The 17,395-nt window shown below is 45.4% G+C and overlaps 1 protein-coding gene across 1 annotated transcript in view; it reads left to right on the plus strand.

Moving 5' to 3' along the window:
- Positions 1-17,395, plus strand: part of PEBP4 (phosphatidylethanolamine-binding protein 4) — a 205,256-nt gene that overhangs the window by 99,127 nt on the left and 88,734 nt on the right. The window contains exon 4 of the mRNA XM_014538300.1: positions 5,024-5,122. Coding sequence (XP_014393786.1) covers positions 5,024-5,122 — 99 coding nt within the window. The remainder of the gene's footprint in view (positions 1-5,023; positions 5,123-17,395) is intronic.

Consider the following 17,395-nt stretch of genomic DNA (forward strand, 5'->3'; position numbering starts at 1 on the left):
TTCTTCATAGTCTTGTAAATATTTTCTTCCAGCTTATTATCTTTGAATTTTATTTTGCTTTATTTGTCATAGAAAAGTTTCAAAATTATATCTAGTTAAATTTATCAATCTTTTCCTTCATGCCATTTACTGTTAACAGTTTGGTGTATACTATGCATTGCAAATATATTTATAAGTATATATATATAGTTAAATATATAAAGTTTTTCTGCACATTTTAGATTATATTATACAAATTATTCTGAAACTTACTCATTTCATTTACTAGTATAATTGTTAATATTTCCCATATTAAAATATAAAGCTCTAACTCTAATGTGGTATTCCATTATAGGAACTACTATAATTTTATTGAATCTGTTTTTAAATTTTTTTATTTTCACATTTAAATTTCAACATTTTGGGGGTTGAGAGAAATAGAGACTGAAGTTTATTTTTTCCATGTGTTGAACCAATTGTCTCAATAGCACTTGTAAAATAATCTATCCTTTCCCCACTGAATTGAAATAATTTAATCACATAATAAATATCATACATTTGCTAACATATTAAATACACCTAAATACACCTATATTTAAAACATTGGTTTCTCTCTAGATTTTCTATTTTGCTACATTTGCTTATTTATTCCATAATCAGCACAACATGGTTGTAATTATTTTAGTTTGTAATATATTTTAATACCTACAAAGTCAACATTATCCCATTTCATTTTTTTCAGTATTGCCTTGGCTAATACTTTTTCTGCATTTGTTTTGAAATTTAGAATCATTCTATGAAGTTCCCAAAACATCTATTTAGGGTTTTGATTGGAATTGTGTTAAACTGACTTATTAATTAAAGAACTAGTGACATAATTTGCTAATGATTATTTCAGTTTAAAAGCATAGTGTGTCTCTCTCCATCTCATCAAGTTTTGTTTTTATGTACACTTAGTAATGTTTTTGTTTTCTGTGTAAGTCTTGCATTTTTTTCATCAAGTTCATTCCTAGATATTTTATATTTTTATTAAAATTTTAAGTAAAAATTTAAAAGTATATTTTCTAACAGACCATTATTATCTGTAGGAAATACTCATTTTGTGTCCCTTTTGTAACAACTCACTTTACTGAGTATTAGTTTAATTGTTTTCAGCTAATCCTTGTGGATTTCTTATGTAGACAATCATGTCATTTGCAAAAAAAAAAAAATAATAATAACTAATTTTTCTACAATTTTCATCTCTTTATTCTTTTTTTCTGAGTTCTTGGAGATTTTCTTGGGTTTATCTTCATATTCCCTGATTTAATTTTCTAAAGTATATAATATGTGGTTCACTGCTTCTTTTGGATTTTAATATTCAACAATCATTTTTCTCTAAAATACTCATCTTTGGAAAGTTGCCAAACTTTCTCCCACTTGTCAAAACCAACGGTCCTTATCCCCTGATGGCTCTGTAATACTGACTTGATCCCCTCTACCTTCCTGGAACTTCCTTTTCTCTTGGCATCCATGGCACTGTGCTCCCTGGTTCTCCCTCTAACACTCCTCCTCAGTCTCTCCATTCTCCCCTCTGAGTTCCCAAGTTCCACTCTAGTTGTTCTTCTGTTCTCGCTCTTCAAGTTCTCACTGACAATCTCATCCACCCCTACGCCCACCACCCACAGGCCAGGTTTTGAGAGAGTTCCAGCCTCATAGTTCCATTTAAGGTACATCCCTGCCTGGATGTTTTAACACCAAACCCACTGTCTCCCAAATGTGTTACTCCTACTATTCACAGTGCCATCGTCCACTTAGTTGCCCAAGGTAGAACCTCAGCAGCATCCTAGACATCTCCCTCTCCCGTGTGTGTCTGCCCTATCCAGTCACTTCATGCTGTTGACTTAGTGGTACAAATGCCTCTTGTCTCTCTCTCTCTCTCTCTCTCTCTCTCTCTCTCTCTCCTACTTGACTTTTCAGGCCCTCAGGATCTCCAGAGCATCCCAGTTGTCTCTTTTCCCACTCTACTTTTAGTCTTTTACTCATCCTTGTCACATGCCTTCCCAAAACACATTTAGTCATGCCAGTTGTTTGTTCAAACAATTTCAGTGGCTTCTGTTGCAAAACAAATTCCAAACAGATAGGGCTTTCTGTTATCTGGTTCAAATAACCCTTCCACTTTTTCACCTGCCATTCCTTCTAGACACCCTATGCTCCAGCACACCAAGACTCTCACCATCCCCCAGTCAGCTTTGCACAGCCCCTTCCCTTTGCATACTGTTTGTCCTTCAAGATCAAGTTCAAAAGACAACTCCATGAAGCCTTCCTGGACTCCTGAGGTGGAGAGGTTTAGGATCCCTCCTCTGTGCTCCGGCCGTATCTGATAAATGCTCCTTTACTCAGGCACTTTGTGCGGGGACTGCAGTTATGTCTATGTCTATCTCTCCCTCCAGATCAAGAGGAGGCCCAGGACTCCTCTATCTATCTTGCTCACTTCTCACTCTCACGCACCCTTCTCCCCAGCATACTCACCGGTCTAAGTTTCTATTCAAGTTAAACCCAACTACCACTTATTCTATACCTGCATTAAACAGTTAAAAAGTACACATCTGGGGCATGTAATATTACCTAGTAACCTTACTATATACCTATGGTATATTCAGCTTCTCACTTTCCAACTATTTCTCACTCTTTCATACCTTCCTCTCTGTCTTCAGACTTCCTCAAATTCCTCTTCCCCTGATGAACTTGCAACTAATTCACTGAGAAAATACAAGCAACCAGAAGACAATGTCCTCACTCCCTACCACATCTTCCAATTCCCTGTATCCTCTGCTCCCACCAAAGGCCCAGCTCTCCCCTTTTTCTCTGTGTCCTGTCTTCTCCCACTTCCCAGTCTTGGCTCTTGCAGTGGTCTCCTTTTTCTTCTCTAGCATATACATCTCTCTTTCTACTGGATCATTTCCATTGGCCTGCAAGCCTGCCTCATTGTCATCTGTCTCTTAAAATACAAGAATAAAGATAAAGCAGGTCTTTTGACTCTTTCTCCCTACTAATAAGAACCACTCTATGTTTCAGCTGTCCTTCACACCAAAACTTTTCAAAAATCATCTTGAATAACTATCTCCAATTCCTCATCTCCCACCTCATCTCCAATCAAACCTCCATCCTTTCTACTCCACTGAAACTGGTCTTGCCAAGATAACAGTGGTCTTCTAGTTATCAAATCACGTTGTCACAACTGTGTCCTCAGCTTGCTCTACCTTTCAGCTGCATTTGGCACAGTTGACCACTTCCTCCTTCTTAAAACACTTCCTGTTGCAGATTTCATGATACCTTCTATTACTTATACCTCCCTGGTCTTTGTTTAACTTTCCTTCTCTTCTCTTCTCTTCTCTTCTCTTCTCTTCTCTTCTCTTCTGTGTTAAAGGTCAGTCATAAGACCTCTTTTCTTGTCCATGTCTGATATTTTCATGAATAATTTCATTGGATTCTATGGATTTAGGCCCATCTATGTGTTAACGACTCCCAAATTTATATATCCGGTCCAGAACTCTCCCCCAAACTCCAGACTGTGACTTATATACTTGTCCTCTAAGAAGCATTTCTAACTTAACAATCAGTTAAGTTTCTGCACAATTAAGTTAAATTGTAGCCCCAATTTGTAGTGTTTGCTGATTTCTATAGTGCAAATACTCCCACCATAGCCAATTTCAAACTACTCCAATTTCAAGCTGCAGAAACAAATGGCAGAAATAACATGTCTAAAACAGAACTCTTGATGTTCCCTTTCAAACATTCTTCTCTCCAAGTCTTCTCTATTCATTAAATAGTACCATTCTCCCAGTTGTTCAAGCCAAAAACCCAGCTATCATCCTTGATTTCTCTTCCCCCACCCCTTCCTCACTGCTCTACTGTCTAGTTCATCAGCAAATCCCTTGGATTCTACCTGAAAATACTTCCCTAATCCATCTACCTGCTTCCATTGCTGCCATCCTAGTCCAAGCTGCCATCATCCCACACTACACTACTGCAGTAGCCTCCAAACTGGCCTCCTGGCTTCCCCTCTTGCTTCCTGCCGACCATTCATTCTCCACACAGCCACCAAAACAATCCTTTAAAAATGGAAATCAGAGCATATCATTCTCCTGCTATAGTCTCCTGACTAAAACCTTCCAATGATTCTGCATTGCACTTAACCCCCGTCCTCATCCAGGCCCACGAAGCCCTCTGTTGTTTTGCTCCATCCACCTCTCCAACCCTGCCATGTCCACACACATACACCCTCGCTTGCCACTAGCCACATGGCATTCTTTCTGTTCCTCCAACCTTAACTTTTTTCTGCCTAAAGGCCTAGGTAGCAGCTATTTCCTCTTCTCGGAATGCTTACTCCCTCTCACTCTACCCTCTTTTATTAATCATAGTACTAATCAAACTTAACATTTCCTCAGGTTTTGTTTGTTTGTTTGGGTGTGTATTTTTAAAAATATGTATCTCTTACCTAGAATAAAAGCTTCCTGAAAGTATGGACCATACTGTCTTGTTATTTGTTGGAATCCTAGTACCTAGAACAGTTGCAGGCACATAATGGGTGTTCAGTAAATGCTTGTTGAAGGGATGAGTCCGAGTATTCCTTGCAATACAGTTCCTGACCCAGAGTAAGATCTCTTGTATTTGCTGAATTAATAGATAAGTCGCCCCAACTACACTGGGAGCTTCTTGAGAGCAAGCCCTGTTTTAGGTTCCTTTGTTTCCTCCACAGCACCTAGCATGATGCTAGGGATTTCCAGGTGCTTAGCAAATATGCTTGTCTGATTTATTCCTTTTCATACCGGGAAATCCAACTTATTAAGCTGTCTTCTTAGTGAACGTCTTTTCTCTGAGCACGAGCATGAGGTACAAGAGGAATGTCATGAGAACCAAGATGACCTAGGTAGGAAGTTATAGGGGTGGGTCAGCCATTACAGGTGAGACTAGAGATAAAGGATGGTCTGCACCTGGTAGTTTTCCCATCGCTATTCTATCTGCCATAACGATGCATTTCTTTTTGGTGAATGTGTTACAGAGTGCAACCTACGTCCTGATCATGGTGGATCCCGATGCCCCGAGCAGGTCTTCGCCCCAAGCTCGGTTCTGGAGACATTGGCTGGTGACAGATATCAAAGTAAGCCAGCCGAGAGGCGCTTTCTGATTCTCTGGGGATTATGGCTGGAAGGTTGTTATCATTCTCTGCGGTTCTCAGTTCTCATTTCACGTCGGTTGAGGACTCTGATGAGCAAGGACTTCTGCGTCAGGTCACCCCCCCACCGCCCCCAAGTTTTCTAACAATTTCAAAGATGTCCCAGGGTCAGTGGTGCACAGGCAAATGGGCTGTCCAGCTCCTAGCTGTCACAGCCCCTCCCAAGTTTTCTAACAATTTCAAAAATGTCCCAGGGTCAGTGGTGCACAGGCAAATGGGCTGTCAGAATAACAGGGGGAGGAGCCCTAATTTCTAGCGTTTGCTGAATTCTGTAGTGCAAATACTCCCACCATAGCCAATTTCAAGCTACTGATGAATTAAGGACTGACTCACACAATTTCTGAAAATTTAACAATTGGCTCTGGCACCCCACTGCCAGGGCCTGGATTCGGGGCATGGGGTGATTCTGTGCAGTCCAGGTGGCAGAATTGGCGGGGAGCATCCGGCAGGACCTCCGCCTGATAGGCAGACATTTCCTTTCTTTGTGCAGAAACAAATGGCCTCCCCTCATCTCCGTCCCTTTGCTGTCACATTTGTAAAGGAGCCTGGCTCACACGTTCTGGTGTAGGTCTGAGGAGCTCAAATCTGGTAGATTGTCAAAGGGCATTCTGTGGGGATGGGTGGAGGGAAGGTTCTAATGACAGACAAGCTCACTGAGGGGCTTCTTAGAGCTTTCGGTATCCTAACGTGCACTATATAATATGCATTTATTTTCCAACCTCATTTGACCACTGAACCTTCTATGCATGAGCACCCAGCAGTGCACTGTGGGCAAATCCACATTAGCTTCGAGCGTTCATGCAGCTCTGCCTAGAAAGCCCACCTAAGACCTTTGCATAGAGTGTACAGAAGCATCAACCCCGTAAGATGGTGGGAAAGACAAAGTTTGGATTCAGGCTTGGCTGACTCCCAACTCAATGACCACCATCAAGTCACTCGGAAGCCCTCTGGGCGTTCCGTCTCCATCAAACGAGGAGGTTGTCGTGATGACCCAGTGAGAACATACTGTGAGCATTCAGAAAACATAAAGGACACCATAAGGAGCTTGTGTTCTTCTTTCTAGAGCTGTGGGGCAGAGGAAGGGATATCCATCTGAACTAGCTATTGGCATTCCTGAGCAAGGCAAGAGCTCTCACTGCCACTGGAGTAGGGGGCTTGGGGGGGAGTTACCCTGGCAACCAACCCTGCTCAGTGACCACAGGCCCTTCACAGGATGCTCAGGTGCTCCCACTGCCCAGCCGAGCACCCTTCGGCCTGCTGAGGAGCCTTGGGAACACCATAAGCATTTGAAGGGGCAGAGCTTGGGGAGATCTGTGCCATCAGGGGAGGGAGGAGAGCTGAGGGCACAAACGGAAGATACTGGATTTTGCCCCAATCTAGAGCATTGCCATCCTCTGAGCTTGGTGGTCATAAGGGGCTGACCACCACACACGGCTGTCTCTAAGATGGTTCACGGGGCGATTCTGAGGCCAGAAATCAGAAGCTGTTGGGGATGAAATAATTTCAGCATTGAGGCTGCCTCTCTCCTAAGCCTGGAGTCCCCCCTGCCCATTCCCCTCACCACAATACTCACTCAAGACAGTTCTCTCACACAGCCTTGTGGTGTACACATAGGTTCTGCCTCAGCAGCCCAGCTCAGAAGCAGAGCAGGTGGTAGCTGGCAGGTGGCAGCTGTCGGCAAGGCTGCTAAGCCGCAGAGCTTACCAAGGGCACCTGCCCGGCACAGCCCTCTGTCTTCCCGCTCAGGCTGGAGAAGGCTTGGGTTTCGGCCGCATCTTCACCCACTTTCCCCGATCCAAGGGGCCAGCAGGAAGGAGCAGCTCTCAGCTATATCCACTTAGCCTGCCCACCAGCCCACAATTTCCGCCAGCCACAAAGCCCACGGACACCAGGCCCTTTTGGGTCTCAGGCTGTGGGCCTTGGCCAAAGGAGGACAAGCTCTAATCACACTCAGAGGCACTTCCTTTGTGTTGGTGTTAGCTGCCGCTGGGTGATCTCCAACAGTTAGGGCACCTTCGGGTCAGCTTATCAAACACAGATTCCCGGGCACCGCTGCAGGCAGGCAGAGAGGGCTGGGCAGCCCAGGTTAACAAGCACCCAGGCGGAGTTTAGCAGCTTGAAGGAAGACGGAAGAGTTCCATGTCAGAATGCCTGGGTCATTGTTAATATCAGCCGTTTGTGGAGCAATTTTCAAAGGAAAGGCACTTTGAAACGTCCTTTTGATCCTCATAATGATTTTGTGAACTGGGCATTATCCCGAGTTTAGAGATGGGCTGTGGAGGTGGGTCTTCAATCCAGGACCCCAACTCCAAGCGTCCGCCCTTCCTGCCATGCCTTGTGGTTTGGGCTCACAGCACACCTCCTCTATCAGCTCCACTGTGGCAGGGGCGTGCCCCCGTGCCCCCTGCAAAATGGGAAACTGGTCTCTTTACTCGCCCCACCCCCCCCATCCCAGGACCCTATTTCTGGTTATTTTTATGGGGAGATGCATCCAGGCATCCTCCCCAGAAAACGCTATCTTGGTAAATGAAGCAACCTGACCAGCGTGGTGAACCCCATAGAGGTAAACCCTACATGTCATTCCCCTCAGCAGTAAGTGGCCCAGCAATAAGGCAGCCATAAAGCACTGCACACATGGAGCAACAATGCTCTGCGGTCCATAGTGGCCACAGAGGCAAACTTGGTGGAGCCTTGGTGGGCCTGGCCGTTAGGGTCCTGGCCTAGTTGGGTGATGGACTGGGCCATGCCGGGGGCAGTCCCTCAGTAGGGTCTGTCTTTTCAGGTTGAAACAAGACAGCAACCAGTTCAATACAGGGAGCATCCACAGCCCCCCGCCCCAGAGAGGCTGGCAGGGTCTATGACAGAGTAGTCCATGAGTGAAACTAAAAATTTGAGTGAAGTCCATCAGTAGGAACTATGCATCTGTGGTTCACATTGCTCCTTTCACTCCGCAAAAATGGATTGACCATTACTTGCTGTGGCATCGTGTGTAAGAGCAAGGAGCCAGACTGCTGTCGTTCCAACCTGAATCCACCCGTATCAACCATATGACTGCAGGCGGCAAGTTGCTCAACCTGTGTCTGCCTGCTGGCTCGTCGAGTGGGGATACCAGTAGTCCCTGCCTCACACTGTTGTTTGGAAGCTTAAACGAGTTATTTTAAATCAAGTGCTTAGAACAGTATTCAGAATGAATAGTAAGCTCTACATACCTGTTTGCTGTGACCTTATCATTGTGGCTTGAAGTCAGGGGCTGTGCTAGTACTGGGGTTACAGAGGCCATCAAAGGAGGGGATGTGTCTGTCCTCCGAGGGCTTCTGTTCAGGTGAGGCAGGGGCAGGCGGCAGCAGCATGAGGTGGGGCTGCGAGGACACCTGGCTCACTCCGGGCAAACTTCCTACACCTGCAGGCGCCCATTAGCTCGGGGGCAGGACCAGAATTCCATCCCCCTCTTTGAAAATCTCTCCTTGAGCAAAAGAGATTTTCAGAGCACTGGCACACATAATATCTTTCTCTCCCCTGGGCCACGTCCTCAGCTTTTCCTTTAAGATGTTTTTCAGTTCTGATTCAATCTAATAATCTTCATGCTAAAGCCTAATTAAGATATCAATTAATTTGCATCATTCCTTTCAGAAGAGACAGGGTTCACCTTCTATTTGTCTCTGAATATCGTGCTCAGACATTTTCATTAGACTTTTTATTGTTAATGGGAATATTGAACACAGGAAGACGGTATATTAATACTTTCCACAAAGAGTATCATGATTGGTAGCAAAGAACACTAAGAACAATTAAAAAGACAAGAGTACCTTTTTCCTTTCAAAAAAGAAAATCTTCCTAAAAATCGTCAATGATTTGAAAATGTGTCCTGAATATGTTTTTTGTTTAAAAGAGAAAAGGAAACTGCAAGTTCACGGTTCCCTTTCATTCAGTGTCCTCGGCCTATGGCAGCTTGAAGGGCAACCAATTCTGGGTTGAATTAAAGGGACCTCTAAGGTTTTATTATTCCATCTACAATGTTCTATAGGGTTGGGTTTTTCCACAATAAGAGGGTTTTTTTAAGGTCCTCTACGTGTAAATAAGATCAATAGGAAACCCAATAAACAGGGCCAGGATCATAGCCCCTTGCTGCCCAGTGATGTGGGCAGGGCTCTTCTGTTTGAATTACCGCTCCCACTCCTGAGAGATCTCAGGCAAGTTACTTGACCTCTCTGAGACGACTGCTTGTCTGCAAAACTGACACAATTCCCTGCTCTCCAAGACTGAGACAAGGAAAGAAGGAAATTACATATGCAAAGAGAAGAAGCCTCCCCTGAGACAGGCGCTGCAGAAAGCAGCAAATGTATCCTTGTTTCTAATCAATCGAGCAGTAGATCCTGTAGAAATCTGAATATATATATTTACATAATCTGAATTTCTATATGCTCATAAGTAAGCTAATGCTAATGAACAGAAGAATAAACAAACTTTATCAGGACCACAGGTTCAGACAAAGAGGTCAGGCCAAGGAAATAGAATTAATTCTTTAATTTCTGTATTTTGACCTGTATTATTCGTTTCGCTGCTGATATTTGTGCACTTGACTGTGCATGCTTTGCCCTATACTGTGAAGGTCCCCCTGCAAGGCATGGCTTATGCTTCCTCAGAGCATGTGGCTATTGATCTATGGGCCTCACAAGCCTTTGGTGCTGGGGACAATGCAAAGGGGCATTGGTTATAAACCAGACTTGTGCATGCCACTCTAGGGAGGGTGAAGAGCCCAGACGAACGAGGGGAGGTTCCAGACTTTGCCATTCTCAGGTGGTAATCTCTGAGCCTCAGTTTCTTCACCATTGAAATGTGCATGATAACATCTATTTCCCAGGGTTCATTGAGATCAAGGCTCCTGAACCAGAACGGAATAGGAGCAGGACCTCAATAAATGTGATTCTCTCTCCCACAACCCCAACTGGGAAATCTGACCCCAGCAGCCACTTAGGACTTAGCAACTTCCCTTAGGCTATTGGACTCCTCTTTTGCCAAGTAAGAACTCTAGACAATGCCCCAACTCACAAACCAAGATGGGGGCGGGGGGACACCCATTCTTTTGCCTTTTGATTCTAGATGGATTCAGCCCAGCCTGGAGGACCTGACCTGACCCAGACTTATTTGGGGGACAGTAGTAGTTGGGAGAGAGGGGTCTATCCCACAACTCAGCCTCTGGGAATTGCCCGGTGACCCCTGGAGGCATTCCAGACCACAGCCACGGCAAGAGGCTAAGCTACAAGCGGCAGGCCTGCTGTGTGCTTCCCACACCCACGGCTGCGTGTCATCCCCAACACCTGCAGCTTTTATTTCTAACAGGACCCAGCCTAGCCCTCGCCATCTCCTATCACTCACAGGCCCCACCTTGCTGTCACTGTCCCACCCCAGAGATGCCTTTGGTCCCATTCAAAATAATTTAAACAAAATGTTGCTACAAAGTGGAATATTATCTTTTGATGAATGTTTTTAAAGCCCTTTAGGTTTTCATGGTAATTTGCAGTGTAAAATTATTTGGAGATAAGAGCCAAATTAGCTCTCGTACGCTGAGGTCGCCGTGTCCTGTTATCCATGTGAACGGTGTTTAAATATAATCAGCCCTTAGACTAATGCAGCATAATTGTTCATTTGAAATAGCTTTTTTTACTCCATTCAATGAGTCATTAAAATATTCAAGGGATAATGCAGTGAATTGGAAATGAATTTCTCATATTATCCCATGCATACTGTAGTGCTTCAGGTAACTAAGGAGAAAGGGGGAGAGGGAGAAGAGGAATATAATGTCTACAGGCAGGGAGGGGCCCAAGCATACAGGAATATGGTAAACAAAGCTTTTTAGTTGGTTTATGGAAAGTATGTAGAGAAAGGCTGACCATGAGGGGTGAAAAAAAGAAAAGAAAAATGCTGTTCTTTGAAGAACCCAATTGCTCTCTCTCTCTCTCCACTCTGAGATTCTGTGCTCTCCGCTGTTAACTTATTTTTATCAAATATGTTTATATCAGAAAGTCGTTATGGAAACCAATTCTGCCATCCTGGAGAATTCCTGGAGCAGGCAAAAAATTCTCTCTCTCTCTCTCTCTCTCTCTCTCTCTCTCTCCTCCCCTCTCCCTCTCTCTCCACTCTGAGATTCTGTGCTCTCTGCTATTAACTTATTTTTATCAAATATGTTTATATCAGAAAGTCGTTATGGAAACCAATTCTGCCATCCTGGAGAATTCCTAGATCAGGCAGAAAACTCTCTCTTTCTCTCCCTCTCTCTCTTTCAGTCTCTCTGACACACACACACACACACACACACACCCCGAAAGGCACAGCATAATCTTGCTCACCCAATTCTAAACTCATCTCCGACGGGGATGAGTGGCACCCTGGCTTCCCTCAGTGGGCAAAGCTGTAAAATGGACAAGACTGAGACAACAGTCCAAACCCACCCGCCCTCACATGAGGAAACTGGGCTCGTCGCTGCCCACGGGCCTCAGCCTCCACCCTGAGCACATTCGCTTAGGAAGGGACAAAGGGGAGTGGGGGCAGCACGTTCGAAACAGTGACTGACCTTTCCTCCATCCCAGGAAAGTTCCCTTAGCGCCACTGCCTGTGCCACCCTGAAACATTGTCTTCTGTCCCGGCCACGCTATTGTAGGAAAGCTCGGGCGCGACATGAGGAAAGCAGCCAGAACCGTGGGGCTCTGCGAAATCACACCAGGTGAGCAGGAGCGGAAAGAGGTGGGGAGGACACGAGAGCTGCCCTTGAAGATGATTTAAAGATTTCCTGAAAAATCTGAAGAAATCAAACCGGAAAACAGGCGATCCTGCTGTGCTCCGCTGGACAGATGAGATCGAATGGGTGGCATTTGCATGGAAGGCAGTTTTGGCTGCATGTAAGAAAAAACTTTCTAAGAATTTGAACTGCCTGAGAGCGGAGCACACACTCTACAGGGAAGCTTTTATCACTGAAAGGACTTATTCCTGGATCACCCAGGAACTTCCCCTGCATAGAAGGCTGGATGTGCCCCTGGGCACCTACAAACAGTGTTTCCACCCACCGTATTTCTTCTCCTGGCTAGAGATGCTCTTCTTACAGCTTATATCTATATCACATATTAACAACAATAATTAAAGAATGAAGAATGAAAAGGGAAGGGAAGGAAAGGAAAGAGGAAAAAAGAAAAGAAACATCATTCATACACTTAACATGTGGTGCTGGGCACTGTGCTCCCATGAGTATCTCCTTTAATCTTCACAAAAACCCAAAGAGGAAAGTAATATAAACAAGACAATTAAGGCCCAGAGGGGCTAAGCAACCACTGCTAGCGAGTAGCTGATTGGGATTTGAACCCAGAGCCTCACATATAATCGTGACTCCAGATCACCTCTCCAGAGAGTTCAGGCAGATTTCACCCCCACTCCCCAGGCCCAGCGCACGTGATAGCTCATGTCAGGGCCAGGAATGGCTCCTGGAGGCAGTGGTGCTGGTGTGAGTGGTGGGCAGTGTGAGGTTCCTTGCCCTTGACCCTTAGCCTCCATTCTTGGCCACACCCTCTGCAGCCGCAGTGCAGCTCTGAACCTGGACCCAGGGAGGGAGACTCTCTGACTTGCTGTGAGCAAATGATATACCTCCCTGAGTCTGTTCCCTCGTCTGTAAAAGACACTAGCATCGACCTCACAGGAATGTTGTGAGGACTCAATGAGATGAATATGTAAAGCACTCAGCACCCAGCACATAGTCAGTGCTAAGGTCGCCCTAAATCCCACCACCCCACCGCCGCCCTTCCCTCCCCCTCCCCCCTGAAGCTTAGAAAATAGAGCCTTTATGGTAAGGAGCATATGTGGCCCCCTAGAGGCAGGACAGGGCCTGGCCAGGGGAGTGAACTGCTCACGTGGCCACCACCTAAAAAACTTTGAGGGGAAAAGACATTTGGGAATAGGACTTAATAGGGAGGTGTTGGGACCAGCTATTTTACTTCCACTGTGCTCAGCACTGTGGCTATTGAAGAGTAATGGTAGCCCGGCCGGTGTGCCTCAGTGGTTGAGCGTCAACCTATGAACCAGAAGATTATGGTTCAATTCCCAGGTCAGGGCACATGCCCAGGTTGCCAGCTCGATCCCCAGTGGGGGACGTGTAGAAGGCAGCTGATCAATGATTCTCTCTCATTATTGATGTTTGCATTTCTCTCTCCCTCTCCCTTCCTCTCTGAAATCAATAAAAAATATTTTTTAAAAGTAATGATAGATGATAGATAAATAGATAAAAGATAATTCAACAAATAAAATAGTAAATGAATTTAAAATGTGTTGTCTCTGATCCCCAGTTGGAAAGACAAAGTCAACATATAGGAAATAAAGAGAGGAACCCATGGGGTATAGCGTCAACTCCAGCTGGCCTCTTCAGACTCAAATGGCTGTGAGAGTTCAGAGCACGCTCCCCTCTGTGGCAATGCAGCCCTTCCTTCAGGGCTCAGTTCAAATGTCACCTCTACTGAAAGGCTCACCCTGATGCCCCCAAACTGAGTTAGTCAGTCCCACCTGTGCTCCTACCACAGTCAGTCAAATCTTTATTAGCACCCTCATCACATGGGTCTGTTATTAGTTATGTATCTTTTCCATCATTAGAACGTGAGTTCCTGGAAAGCAGAGCTGCATCTTATTCTTATTCTATCCCCAGCACTTAGCACAGTGCCCAGGACATAGAAGGCCCTCAGTAAATGTTGAGTCAGTGAATGAAGGCATAAAAGAATGAATGCATAAAAAATGAAGGAAGGAATAGATAGATGGGTGGATGGATAGTGGTTGGGTAGGTGACTGGATGGACAGATGGGTGACATCACTCTGTGATGATTTCCCAGTGGAGATAGGAGTTGAGTTAAATTATGAGAAGCCCTGGCAAAGTCAAAGGATCCAAGAGACTGCATTTCAGGAAGGGAACAGAGTAACTAAAAACTCAGACGTTTAGGGTAGAAAAAGAAGCATAAACATAGAACGAAAAGCCAGCATGGCTGAGGTATTTAAGGCCCTTTCTCTTCTCTCTAGATGTTATTGCAAAAGGCTACTGACTGTTCCCCTCCTGTAATCTCACCTCCTACAAAAGTACCTCTTTCCTTCAAGGGGTGATTCTTCTAAAACTGAAATATGAGTTACTTCCCTAGTCGAAACTCTTCAGCGACTCCTCAGTGTCTCAGGACAGGGTTCTATCTGGTTAGCATTTTATTCAAGGCCTTTGAAGCTCTTACCCCTGCGCCACCCGCCCCCCCACCCCCTGCCCAGCCCACAGGCTCTCCTGCTGCACTGCTCGTGGCATCGCAAACTTCCGACTGTCTCTGGCTTCTGTGGGCCATTATTTGCCCTGTTCCTCTCCCTAGGAAGCCCCTCTGTAATCTGCAAACACTTAGTTGCTTTACAGGAGTTAAGGTTTCTAGATGAATTATATCTTCAAGGTCCAGCAAGAACTTAGATTGACAATCACAAAGTCATTTACAGAAATAGAAGAGGAAAATGTGGATTCCTGAATTTAGGTTGGTGAGTGTAATGTCAATCCACATCAAGATTCAATTAAATTTAATAAGCAGGTGGTCGGAGACTACATAGAAAACAGTGAACATTGGGCGTTAAGCATAGGTTCACTGAAAACAAGTCACACCTGACCACTCAGATTTCTTTGGTGATAAATGCACTGGTCCAGTGGACCAGGAAGAAGCTATAAGTATGCACAGCACATCTTGATTGACCAAGGCATTAGACCAAGTCAATCATCGTAACCTGGTGGGCAAGGGGGAGAAATATGGCTTCAATTACTATTGTGTTAGGTGAGTTTGTGGCTTGTGGACAAACCCTTCCTGAGGAATGCTGACTAATGATTTAGTGTCAACCTTAAGGGCAATCCCTGGCAACATGCCACAGAATCCTGTCATAGGCCCCACCTTGTTCAGTCTTTTAAAGATAGCATGTTCAACAAATTTGCTGGACATACAAGTTTCAAGGAACCACTAAGGTGATGCGTGGCACAAAATAGTTACTTTTAGCAAATTGAAAGGATATGCCTGTACTGGAAAAAATAAGTTTAATGGGGATTATTCTAAAGTTCTATATTTAGGTTCCAAGTCAATTGCACAAGGACAGAATGAGAAAGATCTGGCATAGCAGGAGTTCATGAAACATCACAGGGGAACATATCACAGGAGTTCTGGTTAATTTTTAAGCTAATTTTAAGCTAATAATAGAATGTCAAAGCATAATGCAGGAGTTAAGAAAGTTAATATAATCTTAGATCAGATCAATAGAAGTGGAGGCTTTTAGATCATTGAAAACTATAGTTCCCTTTTTTCTGCATCGGTCAGATACCTCTGCTCCTTCATTCATTCAGTCATTCAGCATGTGTTCAGCACATCCTTGGCAATAGTTTTATTCAAGCACTGTGGATTGAAAGTTTTTAATCCATTCCAGTGTGTAGCAAGGGAGCAGAGAAGTAAATCAATGACTACAGTACAGAGTAGGGAGAATAAAGAACCATGGGAGAAGAGAAGGTGGGCAAGGAAGGTCACCACAGAGGTGACCTTGAGCAGGTAGGAATTCACCAGGTGGACAAGTGAGAAAAGGACATCTAGCAGAGGAACCAGCAGGAGCAAAGGTCCTGGGGTAGGAACAGGTTGAGTATTTTCCAGGAACAGAAGGACAGCCAGTGCAGTTGGAACAGAGTGATCTAGGGGGAGTGCACAGGTGATGTGCTCAGTGAGGGCAGCAGGGGAAGCTGACAGCATACTCTGTAGATCAGCGGTCGCCAACCTTCCTGACCTCGCTGACCACCAGTTGGCGACTGCTGCTGTGGATCACCTGGGAGACCATACGCAGACCAACTCAATCAGAATCTCTGGGAGTAGAGCACAGACATGGTTATTTTTACGACTCTTCAGGGGATACAAATGTGCATCTGGGTGAGGGGAGGGGAAATGGGAGATGGTATTCAATGTGTAAAGTTTTAATAACACAACATGATTAAGTTCTAGAGATCTACTGTACAACATCAATACTGTATTGTAAACTTAGAAATGTGTTAAGAGGGTTAAGTCTCATATTAAGTGTTCTTAACACAATCCTATATAATAAAAGGCTAATATGCAAATTGTCCCCATGGGTGGGAGTTCGACCGACCGGGAGTTAGATGTGCACTGACCACCAGGGGATGGCGCGGAACATGGCAGGTGTCGGCAACACAGCGCTGGCAGTGGGCGGCAGTGGAGGCGCTGCTGGCCCCAATGGGCCCTGAGGAGAGCAGGATGCAGCAGGATGGTGGAGCAGGTGAGCGGGCAGCACCAGGCCAAAGCGGATGCAAGCAGGGCCCCGATCGTCCCGTCAGTCGCCCCACAGATCAGCCCTGATCGCCGGCCCGGCCTAGGGACCCTACCTGTGCACCGATTTTGTGCACTGGGCCTCTAGTAAGTAAATAAAAAAAGAAGCAAAACAATGTGCAACTGGAATTGAGAACCGCTGTTGTGTAGGGCCTTGTCTCAGGCCTGGGCAAGGCGTTTGGCACATGGGCTGTTAGAGGGCACTGAACAGGAGGGTGAACACTGCCTTGTGTTTTTAAAAGATCACTCTGACTGCTGCTAAGGTGGCCACAGAGGCCATTTGCTCCTTGGGGAGGGATGAGCGTGGCTTGCACCAAGGTGAGAGCTGTGGACTTGGCGAGGACAGCTTCAGGATCTATTTTGAGATTAAGAGCCAACAGGACCTGCCAATGAGTTAGATGTGGAGGGCGAAGGGTAGTCCAGGGATGACTTCTAGATTTGGGGCCTGAGGAAATGAACGGCAGTGCCCTCTACTGAGACGGGGCACACCAGAGGATGGGCATGTCAGGCGCAAGGAAGGAAATCTGAAGTTCTCTCAGACTTGTTGATCCTGAGATGCGCTTCTGATCCCCTTTGGATATTTCAGGTAGGAGATCGAATGGTAGGCAGGAGAGACGCCTGGCACTGGGCTACCCTGGGGGCATTTATCGCCTTGGGCTGAGACAGTGTAAGGCGGTCTCCTGAGGAGTGGGCTAAGCTGTCTTTGGAGATGTTCACGAAGAAGCCATCTGCCAGGTGCTGGGCAAAAGGTTGGGCGTGATTGGCTCTAAGCGGCTTCCTCTAGCTCTCAGCTGCTTTGGTTTTATTAATGAGCCTCACAGCCTGTGACAAGCAGGGCGCC

This window comes from Myotis brandtii, unplaced genomic scaffold (assembly GCF_000412655.1).
Source record: "Myotis brandtii unplaced genomic scaffold, ASM41265v1 scaffold19, whole genome shotgun sequence".
Taxonomy (NCBI): domain Eukaryota; kingdom Metazoa; phylum Chordata; class Mammalia; order Chiroptera; family Vespertilionidae; genus Myotis; species Myotis brandtii.